Genomic DNA, 14,962 nt, shown 5'->3' with positions numbered 1-14,962 from the left:
CACAGCATCGCCCCTCCATGGAATGGCCATTTCCCATGGCCATGGGGTAGCATGGAGTGGCACGGGATAGCAGGGTCCAACACAATCCGGCTTGGTCCTGCCTGGCACGGCCATGGCAGCGTGGTCTGGCACATTCCCGCATGGCATGGCTTGGTCAAGCACAGCATGGTGCTGCACGCCTCTCTGTGGCATGGCCAAGCACGGACAGGACAGCCCGTTCTTCCACACTTCTCCTGGATCCCTACATTCCCTGGCCCCGTGCCTGGACTGGGCTGGGTAAGGGGGGTTCTGGCAGGGCCCGGGGGGCTCGGTGCCGTGGTGGGAAGTGGAGGAGCCCAGCCAGCAACAAGGCATCGGTAAGACACACCTTTATTTCCATGTCTCGTGGCCATAACGTGGCCAATCCCCACTCCCCACCCCGCCATCCCTCGGTCCAGAGGGCTTTGGTGGCCTCGGCTCCTCAGCCATCCCACGCAGGGATGCCGGAGCGGCGCGGCGCCAGCGGCCCCGACTCAGACACGGCCGGCGAGGCGCTGGCCCGCACCTGGCTGAGGACGCGGTTGCGGGGGCCGAAGAGCATCCCGGGACCGTGGCTCCGGGGGGCGTAGGGCCCGCACTGGCAGCGCAGCGAGCAGAGGGGGGCCCTGAAGACCTCCTGGAAGCCGCGTCGGAAGTTCTCGTTGAAGTAGCCGTAGATGATGGGGTTGGCGCTGCTGTTGAAGAAGGCCAGCCAGTGCGCGAACGGGTAGACGTAGACGGCGAGCAGGCGCAGCTGGCCCTCGCTCAGCCGCCCGTAGTCCGTCAGCAGCATCAGCGTCCAGAGGGGCAGCCAGGAGATGGTGAAGAAGAGGGCAACGATGATGAGCATGTTGATGACCTTGGCCTTCCTCCGGGAGATCCTCCTCCCTTCCTGCTCCTCTCCGCCGTGGGCAGGCGCCACCGACTTGAAGAGCTTGAAGGCGATGCGGGCGTACATGACGACGATGAGGGCGAGGGGAGCCACGTAGATGTGGGAGAAGAGGACGGTGGTGTAGATCCTCCTCATGCCCGTCTCGGGCCAGGCCTCCCAGCAGGAGTAGAGAGGGTAGGAGTTGTTGTAGGTGTCCACCATGAAGTGGTGCTCCTCCCTGGTGACAGTCAGGGTGACGGCGGCAGGGCACATGATGAGCAGGGCCAGCACCCAGATGACAGCGATGGTCAGCAGGGCTTTCCTCAGCGTCAGCTTCTGCCGGAAGGGGTGGACGATGCAGCGAAACCTGGGGGAGAACAGCTCGTGGTGGCTTTGGACACCTGGAGGGGACATCCCTGGGGAAGGAGGGTGGCCAGGACCCAGGGGTGGGAATGGAGGGCAAGGTGGGTTGCTCCCTTGGTGGCAGGTTGGTGTGTTCAGCCCGGCGTGGGGAAGGACACCTTGCTGGAATGCCCCATGGACAGCTTTGTGGTGCTTCTGGAGAGCCTGTGACAGGCTCCTGACATTCCCAGGAGCTTTCCTGCAATGGGAACCGCACAGGACACCTGGACCTGCTGGAGATGGTTTGGTCCCCACGTCCCCACATCCCCATGCCAACGTACCTCTCCACAGCGATGGCCACCAGCGTGAAAACCGAGGCGGAGACGGACATGCCCTGCACCAGCCCGCTCATTTTGCACATGGTGTTGTCAAAGGGCCAACCTGTGAGGGGACACCGTGCAGGCTCTGGGTGCCTCTGGCTCACCCAGCTCCCTTTAGGTGTCCCCATCCACTGTGTTGCTGCTGGGGGATGCTAAGTCCTGCTGCCAGCTTGTGTGGAGATAGCCTTTAGCGGCATGGATCCTTGAAGAAGAACCCCAAAATTGGTAAAAAAGATGCACATGACACTTAGAGACTCAAGGAATGATGTGGCTGTCATTTTTCCTACTGACTTTGGGACCCTTAATCAGAAGGACTTTCATCTTGTTTCTTCACCCCAATACTAATAAATAAATAAATCACACTCCAAAAATCAATAAATACAAACCCTGCCCTATGGCCTGGCTGCTGCTGCAGCTGAACTCTCCCAGCTCCCTTATCTTTGGAAAGGTCAACAGGCAGAGCTGAGCCAGCACAGGAGAAGGTGAATGAAGAAAGAGGAGTTTTTTTCAACATTGCTTGGCAAAGAATGGCTGAACCTCAATCAAATATGCAAATGCAACATTACGTCCAAACTTTTTTTACCACAAATGGCCAGAACCTCAAAAAACCCACCCAAAAACGGTCTTTCCCCTTCCTCTGCCCTGCTCACCTGTGATGAGGTTGTCCACCAGAGTGGTGGGCATGCAGAAGATGCCCACCAACAGGTCACTGATGGCCAGGTTGAGGAGGAACACGTTGGTGACCGTGCGCATCTGGCGGTTCTTCACCACCACAAAGCACACCAGGACGTTGCCGATCACGCACATGAGGAAGATGAAGGTGTAGGCCAGGATGAACATGAGGGCCACGGGGGAGGAATGCTGGTAGTACGCCAGGAAGGTGTAGTTCTCCCTCAGGAGGTGGCTGGCGCTGGAGTTGGGCCACCAGGTGCCATTGGAAGGGCCTGGGGAAGGGAAGGCAGAAAAATGAAACTGGGAGAGAATAAAGCAATTATTCCCTTCATTTCTTAATGCCTCCAGAGGTGGGTTTTCATATTTATTCCAGTGCCCAGACTGGCTGGGATGTGTCCTGCTGGGCTCATCTTCAGGGTCCAAGTCTCCTCCTCCTTGGGTTACTCAGCTCAAGGTTCTGCAGCACCTCGGCTGAATTATTCTTTTACATCGTTATTGTTTGATGCAATAATATTGTTTGATACTATCGATATCATTATTATTTGATACAATTATTATTGTTTGATATCGTTATGACTTGATATCATTATTATTTGCATCATTCTTTTAGAATTAGAATGGCCCAGAAGAGATCCTGATCTCGGATCTCGTGGGCCTTTTTTTTTTTTTTTTTTGTTAGGGATGATGCAAGGAAGGCAAATCCACATCCTGACACTCCAGTGCTCTGGCCTTATGGGAGCTGGATCCGTGTGGTCCCAGACACGGCTGCCCTGGGAGCATCCCTGCTTCTCCTTGTGCTTCCAAGGTTTACAATTCCATATTCCACAAAATCTTATTCTCCCCGGCAAAGCCGCGAGAACCCGGGGAAAGGGACTGGGGCAGAGGACACCCTGCCCTCCCCTCACATCTAAAGCGATAATTGTCATTCTGATCATTATCCGGGAGCTCCTGGTGGAGGCGGGGGTGGCATTTTGTCACTGGGGATTGAGCGGGGAGCGATGCTCGGCAGCTCCTACCCTCGGGCATCCCCAGCCGCACGCAGCCGAGGATGCGGGAGGATGCCGGGCGTGGGCAGGAGCTGCCTGCAGCGCTGACGGGACTGGCTCCGGGGGAATCCAGGCTGCAGTGGTGAGGCGAGGAAAGGCACATTTGAGCTTTAAGGCTCAGCCTAAGCGCCTGCTGGTCAACCCTGGGCTGCTGGAACATCCCCCCATCCCTGTGCCCATGCCGGCGCTCAGCTCGCCAGCCGAGATGCTTTCCCCAGCCACCGGGACTAGCGGCTTCCTCAAGGCTAGGAGGAAGGCTGGCAGGAGGGCCCTATCCAGCCCCTAATATCCCAAATCCTGGGTGCAGGATTTGGACAACACATTTCCAGTGGGGATTCAGAAAGGGGCTGGGGGGATTTGCAGCCGACACGGGAGAAGGAGCCTCTTGAGAGTCAGGGGAGTAGCGGGATGGAGGGTGCAAGATTCTCCAGACAGTCGGTGTCAGATGCGAGAACCAGCTCTGTAAGCAGGAGCAATACCAAGACTGTAATGAGGTTGCCCAAAACCTGTGATATTAAGCCTAAAACTTTGCTGGACTTTATCTTTTAGGGCTGCAGTGCAGCATGAGCAGGGGGTTGGTGTCCTGTGGAATTGGAGGTGGTTTTGAAGCAAGGGGGAAGATGGGGAAAGGAAAATAAGGGGCTGCTGAGCAGCCGGGTGGGTGCTGGATGGATGAGTGAGTGGATAGATGGATGAATGGGTGGATGGATGCACGGATGGATGCAGGCGTCCTCAGCTCAGCACTCACTGTCACCTCGGACGTGGCGACAAGAGGATGGGGGGACGGCACGGGGGGCGATGGACCACCTGCCTTCCCTGCTCAGGGAAACCACGGCGGGGAAAGGCTGGTCTGATGGAATAGGGATGGGATGAGGGGTGGATACCTTTTGGGGGGAATAAAATCAATCAGGTCTTGGCACTCACCTCCGCCGGCCCGAGCCGGCTCCGGGGACTGCATCGCTGCCGTGCAGGGGATACCGCCGGCTCTGCTGCCCGGGGAGGGGGCGCAGTTCGCCGCCGTCCCTCCCGCCCGGTCCGGAGCCCCGGTGCCGCCGCCGCGCCGGTTGCGGCTGCTCGCCGGCTGCAGCGGAGAAGGGGAGGGGGCGCGGGGGGAAAGAGCCTCGCATCGCCATGGATACCGGGGGACCCGCACGCTGCCCCCGGGTGAGGCAGCGCGGGGGCGGGCAGCCTACGCGGGGCAGGGAGGGAGGAAGGGAGGGAGCAGGTTCGCTCCGGGTCTGCGTCCCCTCGCTGCCGCCGAGGTCCCCACAGTGATGCTGGCAGCTGATGGCCGGTGTCCCCAGCAGCGGTCCTGGCCATCCCGGGAGGAAAACGTGCCAGGAGCCTCCAGACGAGTGGAATCTCCCTCAGCCATCAATCCATGCAGAGGGAGAAGCAGCACGATGTTTAGGATGCTGGTCCTGGCTTCAGGCTGCTCCACTCTACCTCAGCTCCTCCAGTACGCCCAACATCTCTTACCATAATCTTTTACCAAAGTTTGGCAAGTCTGGAAGTCAGATATTTACAGGATTTACCATTCCTGGCTGTCCCCAGTCCGCACACAGCATTGGGAAGTGTTTGTCCCTTAAATACCCAAAGGAACAAAAGAGGGAGATGTTTAAACAGGGCGTTTGGAGAAAACACCTGGGGTTCCTCCCAGGAATTTTTTTGGGTTTTTTTTGCAGGCAGCCAGCTGCTAAGGGACATGGGTGTGCTTGGCAGTGTCCTGCCTGCCACCAAGAAGCCACTCTCTCCAGGACATTTCTTCCTGGGAAGGGATCAGCACAACTTGAGGACCCACAGCACTGGAGAGGTGGGCACACACCTCTGGGGACAGCCTCGGGGTGAGCAGTGCGTGGGGACCCACTGGCATTGTGTCACTTTGGTTTCCACAGTGAAAAAACAGGAGAGAAGAAAAATTCCTTGGAAAACAAAGACTTTTCCAGGGAAATACAGCTTGGGTCTGGGAGAATCCAGCCTGGAGGCTGCAGTGAGCAGCTGTGCAAAGGGGCTTCTCTAAGGAAAAGACTGGTAATTGGAATTTAATCAGACACAACCCCCCCGACGTAACAGGAAAGCATTTAATCAGGCACTTGGCACACCACCACCGTGTCAGCAATTCCAGGGAGAGCCCTGATAGCTGCAGGGATCTCCTCCACCATCCCGGTGCTCTCAGGTGGGAGGGTGCACATCCAGATCCCCCAGCTCTACCCAAACCTCCCACCACGTGTGTCACAGCTCCTCTGCACCCCCAAAACGCATAAGCAGGAGATTGCCCGGCTGGGGATCTGGCATAGCCATCCCTCCACGGGGGAGCCGTGCTGCTGGCTTCTAATTCAGGAAAAACGAGGCACAGGCTGGGGTTTGGGACCCGCCCGGGGGCAGAACCGGGGGTGCAGCAGGCTCTGAGCCCAGCCAAACCCCTGCGGTGGGCAGGGACAGCGCCGGCACACTGGGATGCTGTCAGGATTCAGGGATGGATGGGCTCCTCTGGAGACAGCAGCAGCTCGAAGGGAACCAGGGGCCGGACCAGCAGGCGCACCTCGGGGCCCACGGGGTTGGCTCGCAGGTTGAGGCTCCGCAGCAGCGCCATGGAGGCCAGTTTGTCCGTGGGCACCTCTGGAAAGAGAGCACGGAGGTGAAATTCCACCCTGGAGGGCTGGGGGAGGGGTGAAAGCTCCTCTTGATGGACAGCCTGAAGCAAACCTGACACAGGATTTATATATTTATATTTATATTTATATTTTATATTTATATTTATTTATATTTATATTTATATTTATATTTATATTTATATTATATTATATTTATATTTATATTTATATTATAAAATATCATTATAATATATGATATATTATATGATATATAGTTATAGTATATAATATTGTATATTGTATATTATATATTATATATTATCTGTTATATATTATGTTATATATAATATAATGTAATATAATGTAATATAATATAATGTAATATAATATAATATAAATAACACATAACATATATATAACACATAGCATATAATATATAACATATAGCATATAATACATTATATATACTATAATATAGCATATCACATAATATATAATACATAACATATAATACATAATATATAATATATAACATATATATATATGATATATGATATCATATATATCATATATATATACTAATATATATATCTATACTATATAATATATAATATATATATATGTCTAATATACTATTGATCTGTACTGTATATTATTATATATACTATGTAATATGTATATGTAATATGTACTATATATGTAATTTATGTAATATGTAGTATCTATATCTATATTTAACCCAAATTATTGGGTTAAAACGTGAAAAATTACAGTGACATTTGCATTTGGTATGTTTGTAATGTAAATGGTTTTATTACGGTGAGTTAGGTTGTAAAGTTAATTTTGGTTGGTGGTGGTTTGAACATTGTACTTAACAGGTTTTGGGATTTGAGGCATTAAATGGCACAGACATAACTGAGGTTTTTGGGAAGTTGTTTTGTTTAGGTGTGTTTATGGGTAAAAGAAATGCAATAGTCATATGTGAGTTTGGTGGAATTACTCTAGGAATACTAAATGTAAGAGCTAAAATTATTAGGTTTTTGTTATAATCTATTACAATAATGGTGGGAAGGACTGAAAGTTTAAGAATTTTATTGTTGGCTTTGCTTACAATGAAGAAATTCCTTTGTTGAAAAAAATTGACAATTTTGGTAGGAATGTTTTTATAACAAAAATTACTTAAAGAGTGTATCAATTTTGAGGAGCCTGATTCAAATTTTGTTGGGATTATTTGAGGAATGGTTGATTGAGGGATAAATGATTGAGGTATTAATATTATTTGATTGGGTAATTGACTGTAAGGAGGTACCACTGCTTTTGTTGAGGCGTGGTGGTAATTTGAGGGGGTTTTATTTGAGTTTAATGACAAAGGTTTGCTGTTGATGTTAAGCCTTTCTGCAGGCTTTGATGATTGAAACAGAAAGAAAAATGAAAACAGAAAAGAGAAAAAAAGAAAAAAGGAAAAAGGTAAAAGAAAAAAAAAGAAAAAAGGAAAAAGGAAAAAGGAAAAAGAAAAAAGGAAAAAGGAAAAAAAGAAAGAAAGTCTGTTGGACTCGAGGTCTTTTCCAACCTAAATGATCCTGGGGTTCTAAAGAACATGTCAGCAAGGTGCAAACCCCAAGATACCCAGTGTGGGCACTGCCCTCCACTTCTCCCACTGCTGATAAAACCCTGCTGGAACACTGGATTGGGATTCGAAGGCTTATTCCCTGACTTTATTCCCGGTGTTGCAATGCCCGGGAGCCCTCTCCGAGCTCACAGGAAGGCTCTCGTGGTCTTTGCCCTTGTTGGACAGGCTGCAAAATGGCTCTCAGCCACCCACAGGCACCCTGCTGTTCTGCAGTTTCCAGGAATTTGGGTGTTGGCCTTTAGAAAACATTCACAAACTCTGCATTTAAAAAACAAGGTGCAGCTCAGCTGGATGGTCCCGATGTGAATCCACTGAGAGCAGAGGAATGGGGCTGATGTGAAAACCTAACCCTAATTAAGCTCATTACAAGGTGATAGATTTTGCTACAAGTCACAATATTTTGGGATAGCAAAGCCCACCTGGCTGATTTACCTAAACCAATTTCTTTTTAATTTGGCCACCAAAATGACAAGAACCTTTTCTATCCCAGCTCCTGTTTCCTCTGCCAGGGCCTGAAGCAGAATTGCAGTGTTGTAATTATATCTGATCGATGATTATGTGATTTTTAAACCATGAAATTTATTTTATGCTGGAAAAAGACTCAAACACTTGGATGCCTTTGTTTTTTTTCCCCTCTTTCTCCTCCAGAAAATGGTGATATTTTCCATACACAAATTCCCTAGGAGAGCGTAGCTCATCAGGCAGAGCTTCACATGAATTTTTTTAATAACTCTTCTTCATGGTGGATTTGTTCACTGCCATTCCCCCGTTTCATTTTGCTTGGGTTTTTTTTCCCCCTTGAACCACAAAAGTAATATATTTTTTTTTCCTATTTAATCATCACCTAATGCAGTGGAGAATAAGAAGTTTAATCATTTAATCATCCTCTCAGGCAGTATGATAAAGTTAAAAATTCTTTCACCCATTTTGCTTAAATTAGGGAGTTTAGTGAAGTATTTTGGGGACCAAGACCTTCCCAGGCTGGGAACAGCTCAGCTCTGCCCCTTAATTCCAGGTGAGGAGCAGTGACTCACCCCTGGCATGAAGGGACAGGCAGGGCACACAGCCTTTAGCTGTAGGGTTGTGCCCTGCCAGCCACAAATCCCTCCAAAAACAACCCCAAACATCCCTTGCTGCCTTCCCAATGGATGAGGCACTTGCATTTGAGCCTGAATTATTCATGCTGGCTTCTCCTGTTAAGCAAAAAACAGGGAGGGAAAAGGCTTTTTTACGTAATTAAAGCAGAACGTGGCATGGTCTGGGTTGGAAGGGACCTCAGAGCTCATCCCTGGATGGACACAGGGACACCTTCCACTGTCCCAGGCTGCTGTAAGCCCCATCCAGCCTGGCCCTGGGCACTGCCAGGGATGCACAGTGTCTCTGTGGCAGTGCCTCATCACCCTGACAGGGAAGAATTTCTTCCCAAAGTCCCATCTGGCCCCACTCTGAGTTTGAAACCACCCCCTTTGTCCCATCTGGACATCCTCAGGAGGACAAATTTAACCACAGCTGCCCCCAGCAGTGACCTCCCCAGCCTTGGCAGCAGCCTCCACATCATCCCTATTAAACCATTAATCAAGGAATAAGGGAAAGAGAAGCTGAAGCTCCAGGCACCAAAACATCCCCATGGATTTGGGAGCTTAAAATGCTGATTTGATATAACTGTAATTGCCAGGGAAAGAGTTAAGAGCACTGACAGTAATATATACATAATTACAGTCCAGGGTTAAGAGCTTATTTGGATGAAAAGGGTGGCTTGGGGCACTAAATGTCTCCTTTCAGAGAGCCCACAGGCTCCAGGCAGGCATTAATTAATCTCCTTTCACTCCTGTTTCCCTTTGGAAAGCATCACCCACCACCTCCAGCTCGATTTGTCTTAGCAAGTCACTCAGCTGTTTCAGCAGGAGCTTCTGAAAGGGGTTTGCAGCCCTGGCAGGAGCCTCTCGGGCACCCCTGGCTTGGCACAGGCAGCACCAGCACTGGCACAGCAGCACAAACCAGGGCACCTGCAGCCCTGCAAACACCAGCTCACCTGCAGGGCAACCTGCTTGGGAAGGGCTGCTGGGAGCAGTGCCATTGCCCAGGTTTTTGTTTCCTTGGAAAACGTGGGATGAAACCCCCTGGCCTTCCAGAAAATGTGTGGAATGAGCTCACATCACCTATTTCTGCAGCCAGGCAGCCTCGTGTGCACCACTCAGACACACCCCTACAACATCATGGCTTGGAATTGTCAGATTTCACTCTGTTTTTATTTTCCCCACATCTGGAGGACACCTCCCAGCCGAGGGGGAAGGGGTGGGAGGTGACCAAGCCGGGGTTCTCAGGTCACCTCTTCCCCCAGGAGCAATCCAGCTCGGGTGCAACCTGCGTGCATCTTTCCCTCCCTGCGTTTTAGCAGGGAACAAGGCACCACAAAGCTGCATTCCCTTCCTGCAGCACCCTGCTTCCACAAAACAAGGGGGGAAAAAAGCAGTTTGGAGACCAGCTCGGATTGAAATCAGCCAGTTGAACTCAAAAAGTGACAGGGGGAGCTGAAAGTGAGACAGGAGGCAGGAGAGAAAGAGAGGGTGAGGAAAAGCCGTGTCTTTCTTTCTCTGGCTCCTGTGGAAGCAGTTTTTAATTCCAGTGTTTCTGCAGGCACAGCTGGGGAGCAGCTGATGTGAGGCTGTGAACAAACCTCGTGTTGCAGGGAGCATTTTCCCAGCAGCAGCTGAAGCAATCCCAGATAAAACAGCAAAAATCGAGTGGACTCTGAGATTTGCCTCCCTGGGGCTCCGTGGGGGCTGTGGGATGCTCCAGCCTGCGCTCTTTGAAGGCTGCCTGCTAAATAAATTCACTTTTATCTGTGTACAACAGCTGCCCCTTTTGCCCAGCTTGCACAGACTCCAAAGCCTTCAGGTTTTTTTCACATGAAAAAATTTCCTGCCGCTGCAGGGCTGAGGGATGGCCGGCTCTTACCATTCCTTTAATTTCATTTTTAGGGGATTTTGTAGTGTTAAACAGCTGCTGTTTGTTCTGGGAAATGTTCAGGTGTCCTTGCTTAGCCTGGTAGCAAACTGGGGCCAGGTTCTGCAGTCAGCTCTGGTTTTTTAATGAAATCTGAGGATTTTGGGGTCACCCCAGCTGGAGGTGCCTTTAGGAGCTACATCCCAGCGTGGTGAATGGGGCAGCTTGAGTGGGGCTTGGCTCCCACTGTGCCTGCAGCAGCTTTGCCCTGGGAGGGAAATTTCCTTTCCCAGGACAGGCAAATGGCTGAGCTGGATCTGGTTATTTAGCAGCAGCCCTGGGTGGTGCTGTTATGGATGGATAATGAGATGATTGGCTCTCACAATTAAGGGATGGCTATTGGGTGAATATTAAGAAAAGGTTTAGTGATGTACAGTTATATTGTTGCAGTTTAGATGTCCTCTGTTCTCTCCACAGTTCCCTTTCCCTGTAGTGCTGCCATCAGACATCCTGGGCTGTCTAGGACAGGTAAAAGAAGGCTGCACATGTCTCCCTTGCATGGGGCAGCTGGGGATGGAAAAGCTCAGGGGGTGCTTAGGGGTGGGCATGGCAACACCTGACCCCCAATCCAGGTACAAGAAAGCAGTTTGCACTGATAAATGGCAAGGAAGAGCTGGCTGACAGACTTTGGGAGGGGCCAGGGCTGCCGATGCAACCCCCAGGGGTATAAAAGACTGAGCATCCATCTCCAAGATGAACTGGCCTCGTGGTATGCATGAGGGGCAGTTCCCAGCGCTGCAGCTTTTTCCTTCTGTGGTCCTCTGCTGTATTTTTGTTAAGGTTTAATAAACCTTTTTAAGTTTTCAAAGTGAGCAGTTGTTTCTCATAGTGATAAATTGCCTTTTTCCAGTGGGAAAAGGTCCTCGTGAAAAATGTGTATTTTCTGATTGGCTTTTGACAAATATTCAAGTGAATATTGTATGTGTTGTGTTAGAAAGTTATGCTGTATTAATTCTCCTAAGTAGTGTGTTAAATACAGTTTTAGCTCATAACAAAATGTTAAAATAGAAACTATGCTATGTAGGATAGTTTTTTTTAAAGAAAGGACTTGCACTGAGATAGCAGCTACAGGACACCCAAATCTTTCAGAGAAAGAGAATTTATTGCTCCATTATCAGGAGAAATGAACTTCTTCCTGCCTTGCTCAGCCATGAAGACACCATTAGGATTCAGAGGAAGAAGCTGACCCTGCCCAGACAGAATCCTGTGTTTGAATGGAATTGATGCACCATGGATGAGGTGCATGAATATGCAACAGGCTGTTGTTTTTAAGGGTTAATCTTCTGTTAACGTGGGGCCTTTTAGGGCTTTTTTTGCCCAGAAAAGGTGCCCGGACTGTCTGTAACTCTTTGTTTTTATTGTCTTGCGTTGTCCTAATCCTATTAGTCCCAATTATTATTACTCTACTTATATTGCTATTTTTATAACTATTTTATTATCATTAAACTTTTAAATTTTTTAAAAAACCAAGTGATTGGCCTTTTTCACACTTATGCAGTCCTTTGTTGCCTTTTTGTTAAGGTTTAATAAACCTCTTAAAATTTTCAACGTGAGCTGTTGTTTCTCACAGTGCTAAATCGCCTTTTTCCAGTGGGAAAAGGTCCCCCCTCACCTGCGATCTCGTTCTCTTCCAGGTCGATGATCTCCAGGGCGGGGACGGTGGCCAGGGGCTCCGGGAAGCGCCGGAACCGGTTGCGGGAGAGGTCGATGGCCCTGAGGTGCAGCAGGGAGGTGATTTCCTCGGGCAGGCGGTGCAGGTAATTGCCTGCCAGGTTGAGCTCTGGGAAGAGAGAAGGGAGGTGGTGGGATGCAGGGATAAAGATGGGGAAATAACTGATGCACGGCTTGATTGACAGCCTCTGGCCCCCGTGGGCTGTCAGGTCCATCAGTGGCATCCCAGCTCCTAAAATTGGGATTTTAAAATTTTTTGCTGTTTGCCGTGGTTGCCATTGTAGATTTGCCTGCTGGGAATAGGAGCAATTTATTAATTATAGGAGCCCATTTAGGAGCAATGCTTTCCTAATGAAATCGGGCTGCCTTTTGCAAGCAGAGTCTGTAAAAAATACAGAATATTTCCTCATAAAGTCAGTGCAATCACCTCCCCAGTGGTCATTTGCCATGGCTTAAGGCTAGTCCTCTATTTATGTGCCTGAAACAGAATGGTGGGAGAGAGGTCTCTAGATGTGAAAAATACCTTAGTCACAGTTTACCCATCTGTGATGCTTTACGGCCCCAGAAATGAGCTCCTGGGCACAGAACCCAAATCCCGCTGTCCCGGCGCCCTTCTCCAGTGACACAGGGCTTTCTGCGCTATAAATACCCGCAGAAGCTGCCCTGCCCCTGCTAATACCTGGTATTTATAGGTCCTGCCTTGTTCAACCTGTCCCCAGCCCTGGGGCATCTGTTCCTGCTGAGACCCAGCCCAGCTCTCCGCAGGAGTGATCGGTTCACCGGTGGAGCAAAGCCCTTGTTGGGAAGCAAAGTCATTTTTTTTCCCCCCTTCAGCGCTGGTTGTGCTGTCTAGAAAATGGAAATTGATTTCCTTTGCTGGATGTGTTTCCTTTCCCCAGCCCAGGGGTGCTCTCACCGACGATGCTGAAGCTCCGGGACAAGGGAAGCCTCCCCCAGGCACCCACCACAGCGGCATTTGTGCGGGGTGGCGTAGGAATTAAATTGATTTTAGAAGCTGCCGGAGCATCCCCAGCGCCGCTCTCCGCGTTCATTAGGGCGGTGCTGGATGCTCTGGGTGCTCGCATGGCCATTTTTTATCAGATTAGCCTCGGGCTGCCTTCTCTGGGCTCCGCAGGGAGGAGTCCCCGCGGTGCCGATGATCGCTCCCATCTCCTGCGGTGATTAGCTCTCACTGATGTCGCACGGTGAGGACTAATTAGTCGGCACAGCCTGGATTGCCCCGTTGTTGTCCCCAAGCTGCCTTTCCTGTCCTCCTCCATCCTCAGCCCCATCCCTGGAGGGAGCTGGGGGTGCCGAGTGACCCTGATACCAGTTTGGAAGGGTGGGTGAGAGCAGAACCAGGGTCCTCGTCCTTCAAGGGCCCGAAGGTACAACCAAAAATGGATTTTTTGGGGTCTGAGCTAATGCTTGCAAAGAGGTGTGAGCTCAGGAGAGACTCGTGGGTGCTTTGCCCCCTCTACAGCGAGCTGGGGGCTCCTGGCGTATCCCAGAGGGCTGGAAGTGGCAGTCCCTTACCTCTCAGCTGGCTGAAGGTGGTGACAAATCGGCTGGTGATGGACTTGAGCTCATTGTTGGCCAGGGAGATGCGATGGATGCCCTCGGTGACGCTCCTCATGGCTTTGTAGACTCCAACAGGGAAGGTCATCAGCTTGCAGTTGGCCAGATCTGTGCACAGAGGGACCCAGGCAAGGCTCCTACAACTTCAGTCCCCTGCTCCCCTCCCCCGCCGTGTCCCCAACTCCCTGGGGGCAGCTGAACAGCCCAGGGATGCCAGTTCCACTGATGATGGGGATGGAGCAGGGATTTCCCTCTGGGCACCTCCTGGTTGGGTTTCTCACTGTCATGGCTGGTTGTCCCACGGCAAGGGGTGGGGAGGGGAAAAAAGATTTGCTTGTGCTTCTCACCTCGTGGCCTTCTTGTTTTGTGCTGAGTTGTGTTTGTTTCCCCTCCCAGGAGACTCCGGGGATGGAAACCCTGCATCCCAGCCCCAGGATGGGCTCTGCTTCCTGCCCCCTCCCCAAAGCCACTGTGGGGGCTGCTGGAGCAAGTTCCACCCTCCCACGTTTCTCTCAGGAGGATGTGGAGAGCCTGAGAGACGAAGCTCCAGCTCCTGCCATACTCTAGTTTACATCCCAGGGCCGGGAATCCAGTGGGAATAAAAACGAGTGGCTTTCATCTCTCTCCTTTGATGCAGTGCACCCTGCTCTTGGGTATTAGCTGGAAATGGGGAAACTGCAGGAAAACACAAATCTGACCCGGCCACCTGGGGGAAAATCTGCTCCTGCCGCTGTTCCCAAGGAGGGGACACACCCCAGGGGATTATGTGAACCTGCTCTAACTTTGTGGGGCCCAGGGCCCTTTGGGGGAGCCTTTCCCTTCTCCAGAGCCGCGGGGAGGGAACGCCGACAGCTTTTTTTAGACTGTGGCAGTGAAAAATAGAGCCCTGCTCCCGGATACCCGATCCTTGAGTGGGCCCCGGGACGGAGCGCCGGGCTTACCCAGGGAATCCGCTTTGTTCTCCACCGTGTCGTTCACCTTCCTGGCCACCCGCGCCACCGCCTCGCCCATCCTCCTGTGCAGGAGGGCGGCCGGTCCCGCCGGGAATGCGCTTTGCCTTGGGGGATCCAGGGCTGGAGGGAGAAACCAGCCACTGCGACCGCTGGGAGAGGGACGCTAAAAATAACCGATGGGATCAGTGTTCCCAAGGGAGG

At 51.0% G+C, this 14,962-nt stretch overlaps 2 protein-coding genes across 2 annotated transcripts; both read right to left on the bottom strand.

The window, feature by feature from the left end:
- Positions 1–460: 460 nt before the first annotated feature.
- NPFFR1 (neuropeptide FF receptor 1) lies at positions 461–4,287 on the bottom strand. The gene is made up of 4 exons (XM_030241138.2): positions 4,254–4,287; positions 2,262–2,555; positions 1,573–1,672; positions 461–1,256 (listed from the first exon to the last, which is right to left on the bottom strand). Exons 1-4 carry the CDS (start codon positions 4,285–4,287, stop codon positions 461–463), a joined length of 1,224 nt encoding a protein of 407 aa, XP_030096998.2.
- A 1,109-nt stretch (positions 4,288–5,396) lies between these two features.
- On the bottom strand, positions 5,397–14,962 carry LRRC20 (leucine rich repeat containing 20). The gene is made up of 4 exons (XM_009098870.4): positions 14,750–14,962; positions 13,767–13,916; positions 12,172–12,339; positions 5,397–5,948 (listed from the first exon to the last, which is right to left on the bottom strand). The coding sequence occupies exons 1-4, from the start codon at positions 14,817–14,819 to the stop codon at positions 5,800–5,802; spliced, it is 537 nt and encodes a 178-aa protein (XP_009097118.3). The 5' UTR covers positions 14,820–14,962; the 3' UTR covers positions 5,397–5,799.

This window comes from Serinus canaria, chromosome 6 (genome assembly GCF_022539315.1).
Source record: "Serinus canaria isolate serCan28SL12 chromosome 6, serCan2020, whole genome shotgun sequence".
NCBI classification, from domain to species: Eukaryota; Metazoa; Chordata; class Aves; order Passeriformes; family Fringillidae; genus Serinus; species Serinus canaria.
This window is presented reverse-complemented; position numbering and strand designations above follow the sequence as displayed.

Excerpts from the sequence above, each read along its gene's own strand:
- NPFFR1 (XM_030241138.2), bottom strand. The coding sequence starts at position 4,287 with ATGCAGTCCCCGGAGCCGGCTCGGGCCGGCGGAG. Across the intron at positions 1,673-2,261 it reads GGTGGACAACCTCATCACAG|GTTGGCCCTTTGACAACACC; the intron begins GTGAGCAGGGCA and ends GTCCCCTCACAG. Across the intron at positions 1,257-1,572 it reads GTGGCCATCGCTGTGGAGAG|GTTTCGCTGCATCGTCCACC; the intron begins GTACGTTGGCAT and ends GTTCTCCCCCAG.
- LRRC20 (XM_009098870.4), bottom strand. The coding sequence starts at position 14,819 with ATGGGCGAGGCGGTGGCGCGGGTGGCCAGGAAGGTGAACGACACGGTG. Across the intron at positions 13,917-14,749 it reads GAACAAAGCGGATTCCCTGG|ATCTGGCCAACTGCAAGCTG; the intron begins GTAAGCCCGGCG and ends CTCTGTGCACAG. Across the intron at positions 12,340-13,766 it reads CACCTTCAGCCAGCTGAGAG|AGCTCAACCTGGCAGGCAAT; the intron begins GTAAGGGACTGC and ends CTCTCTTCCCAG.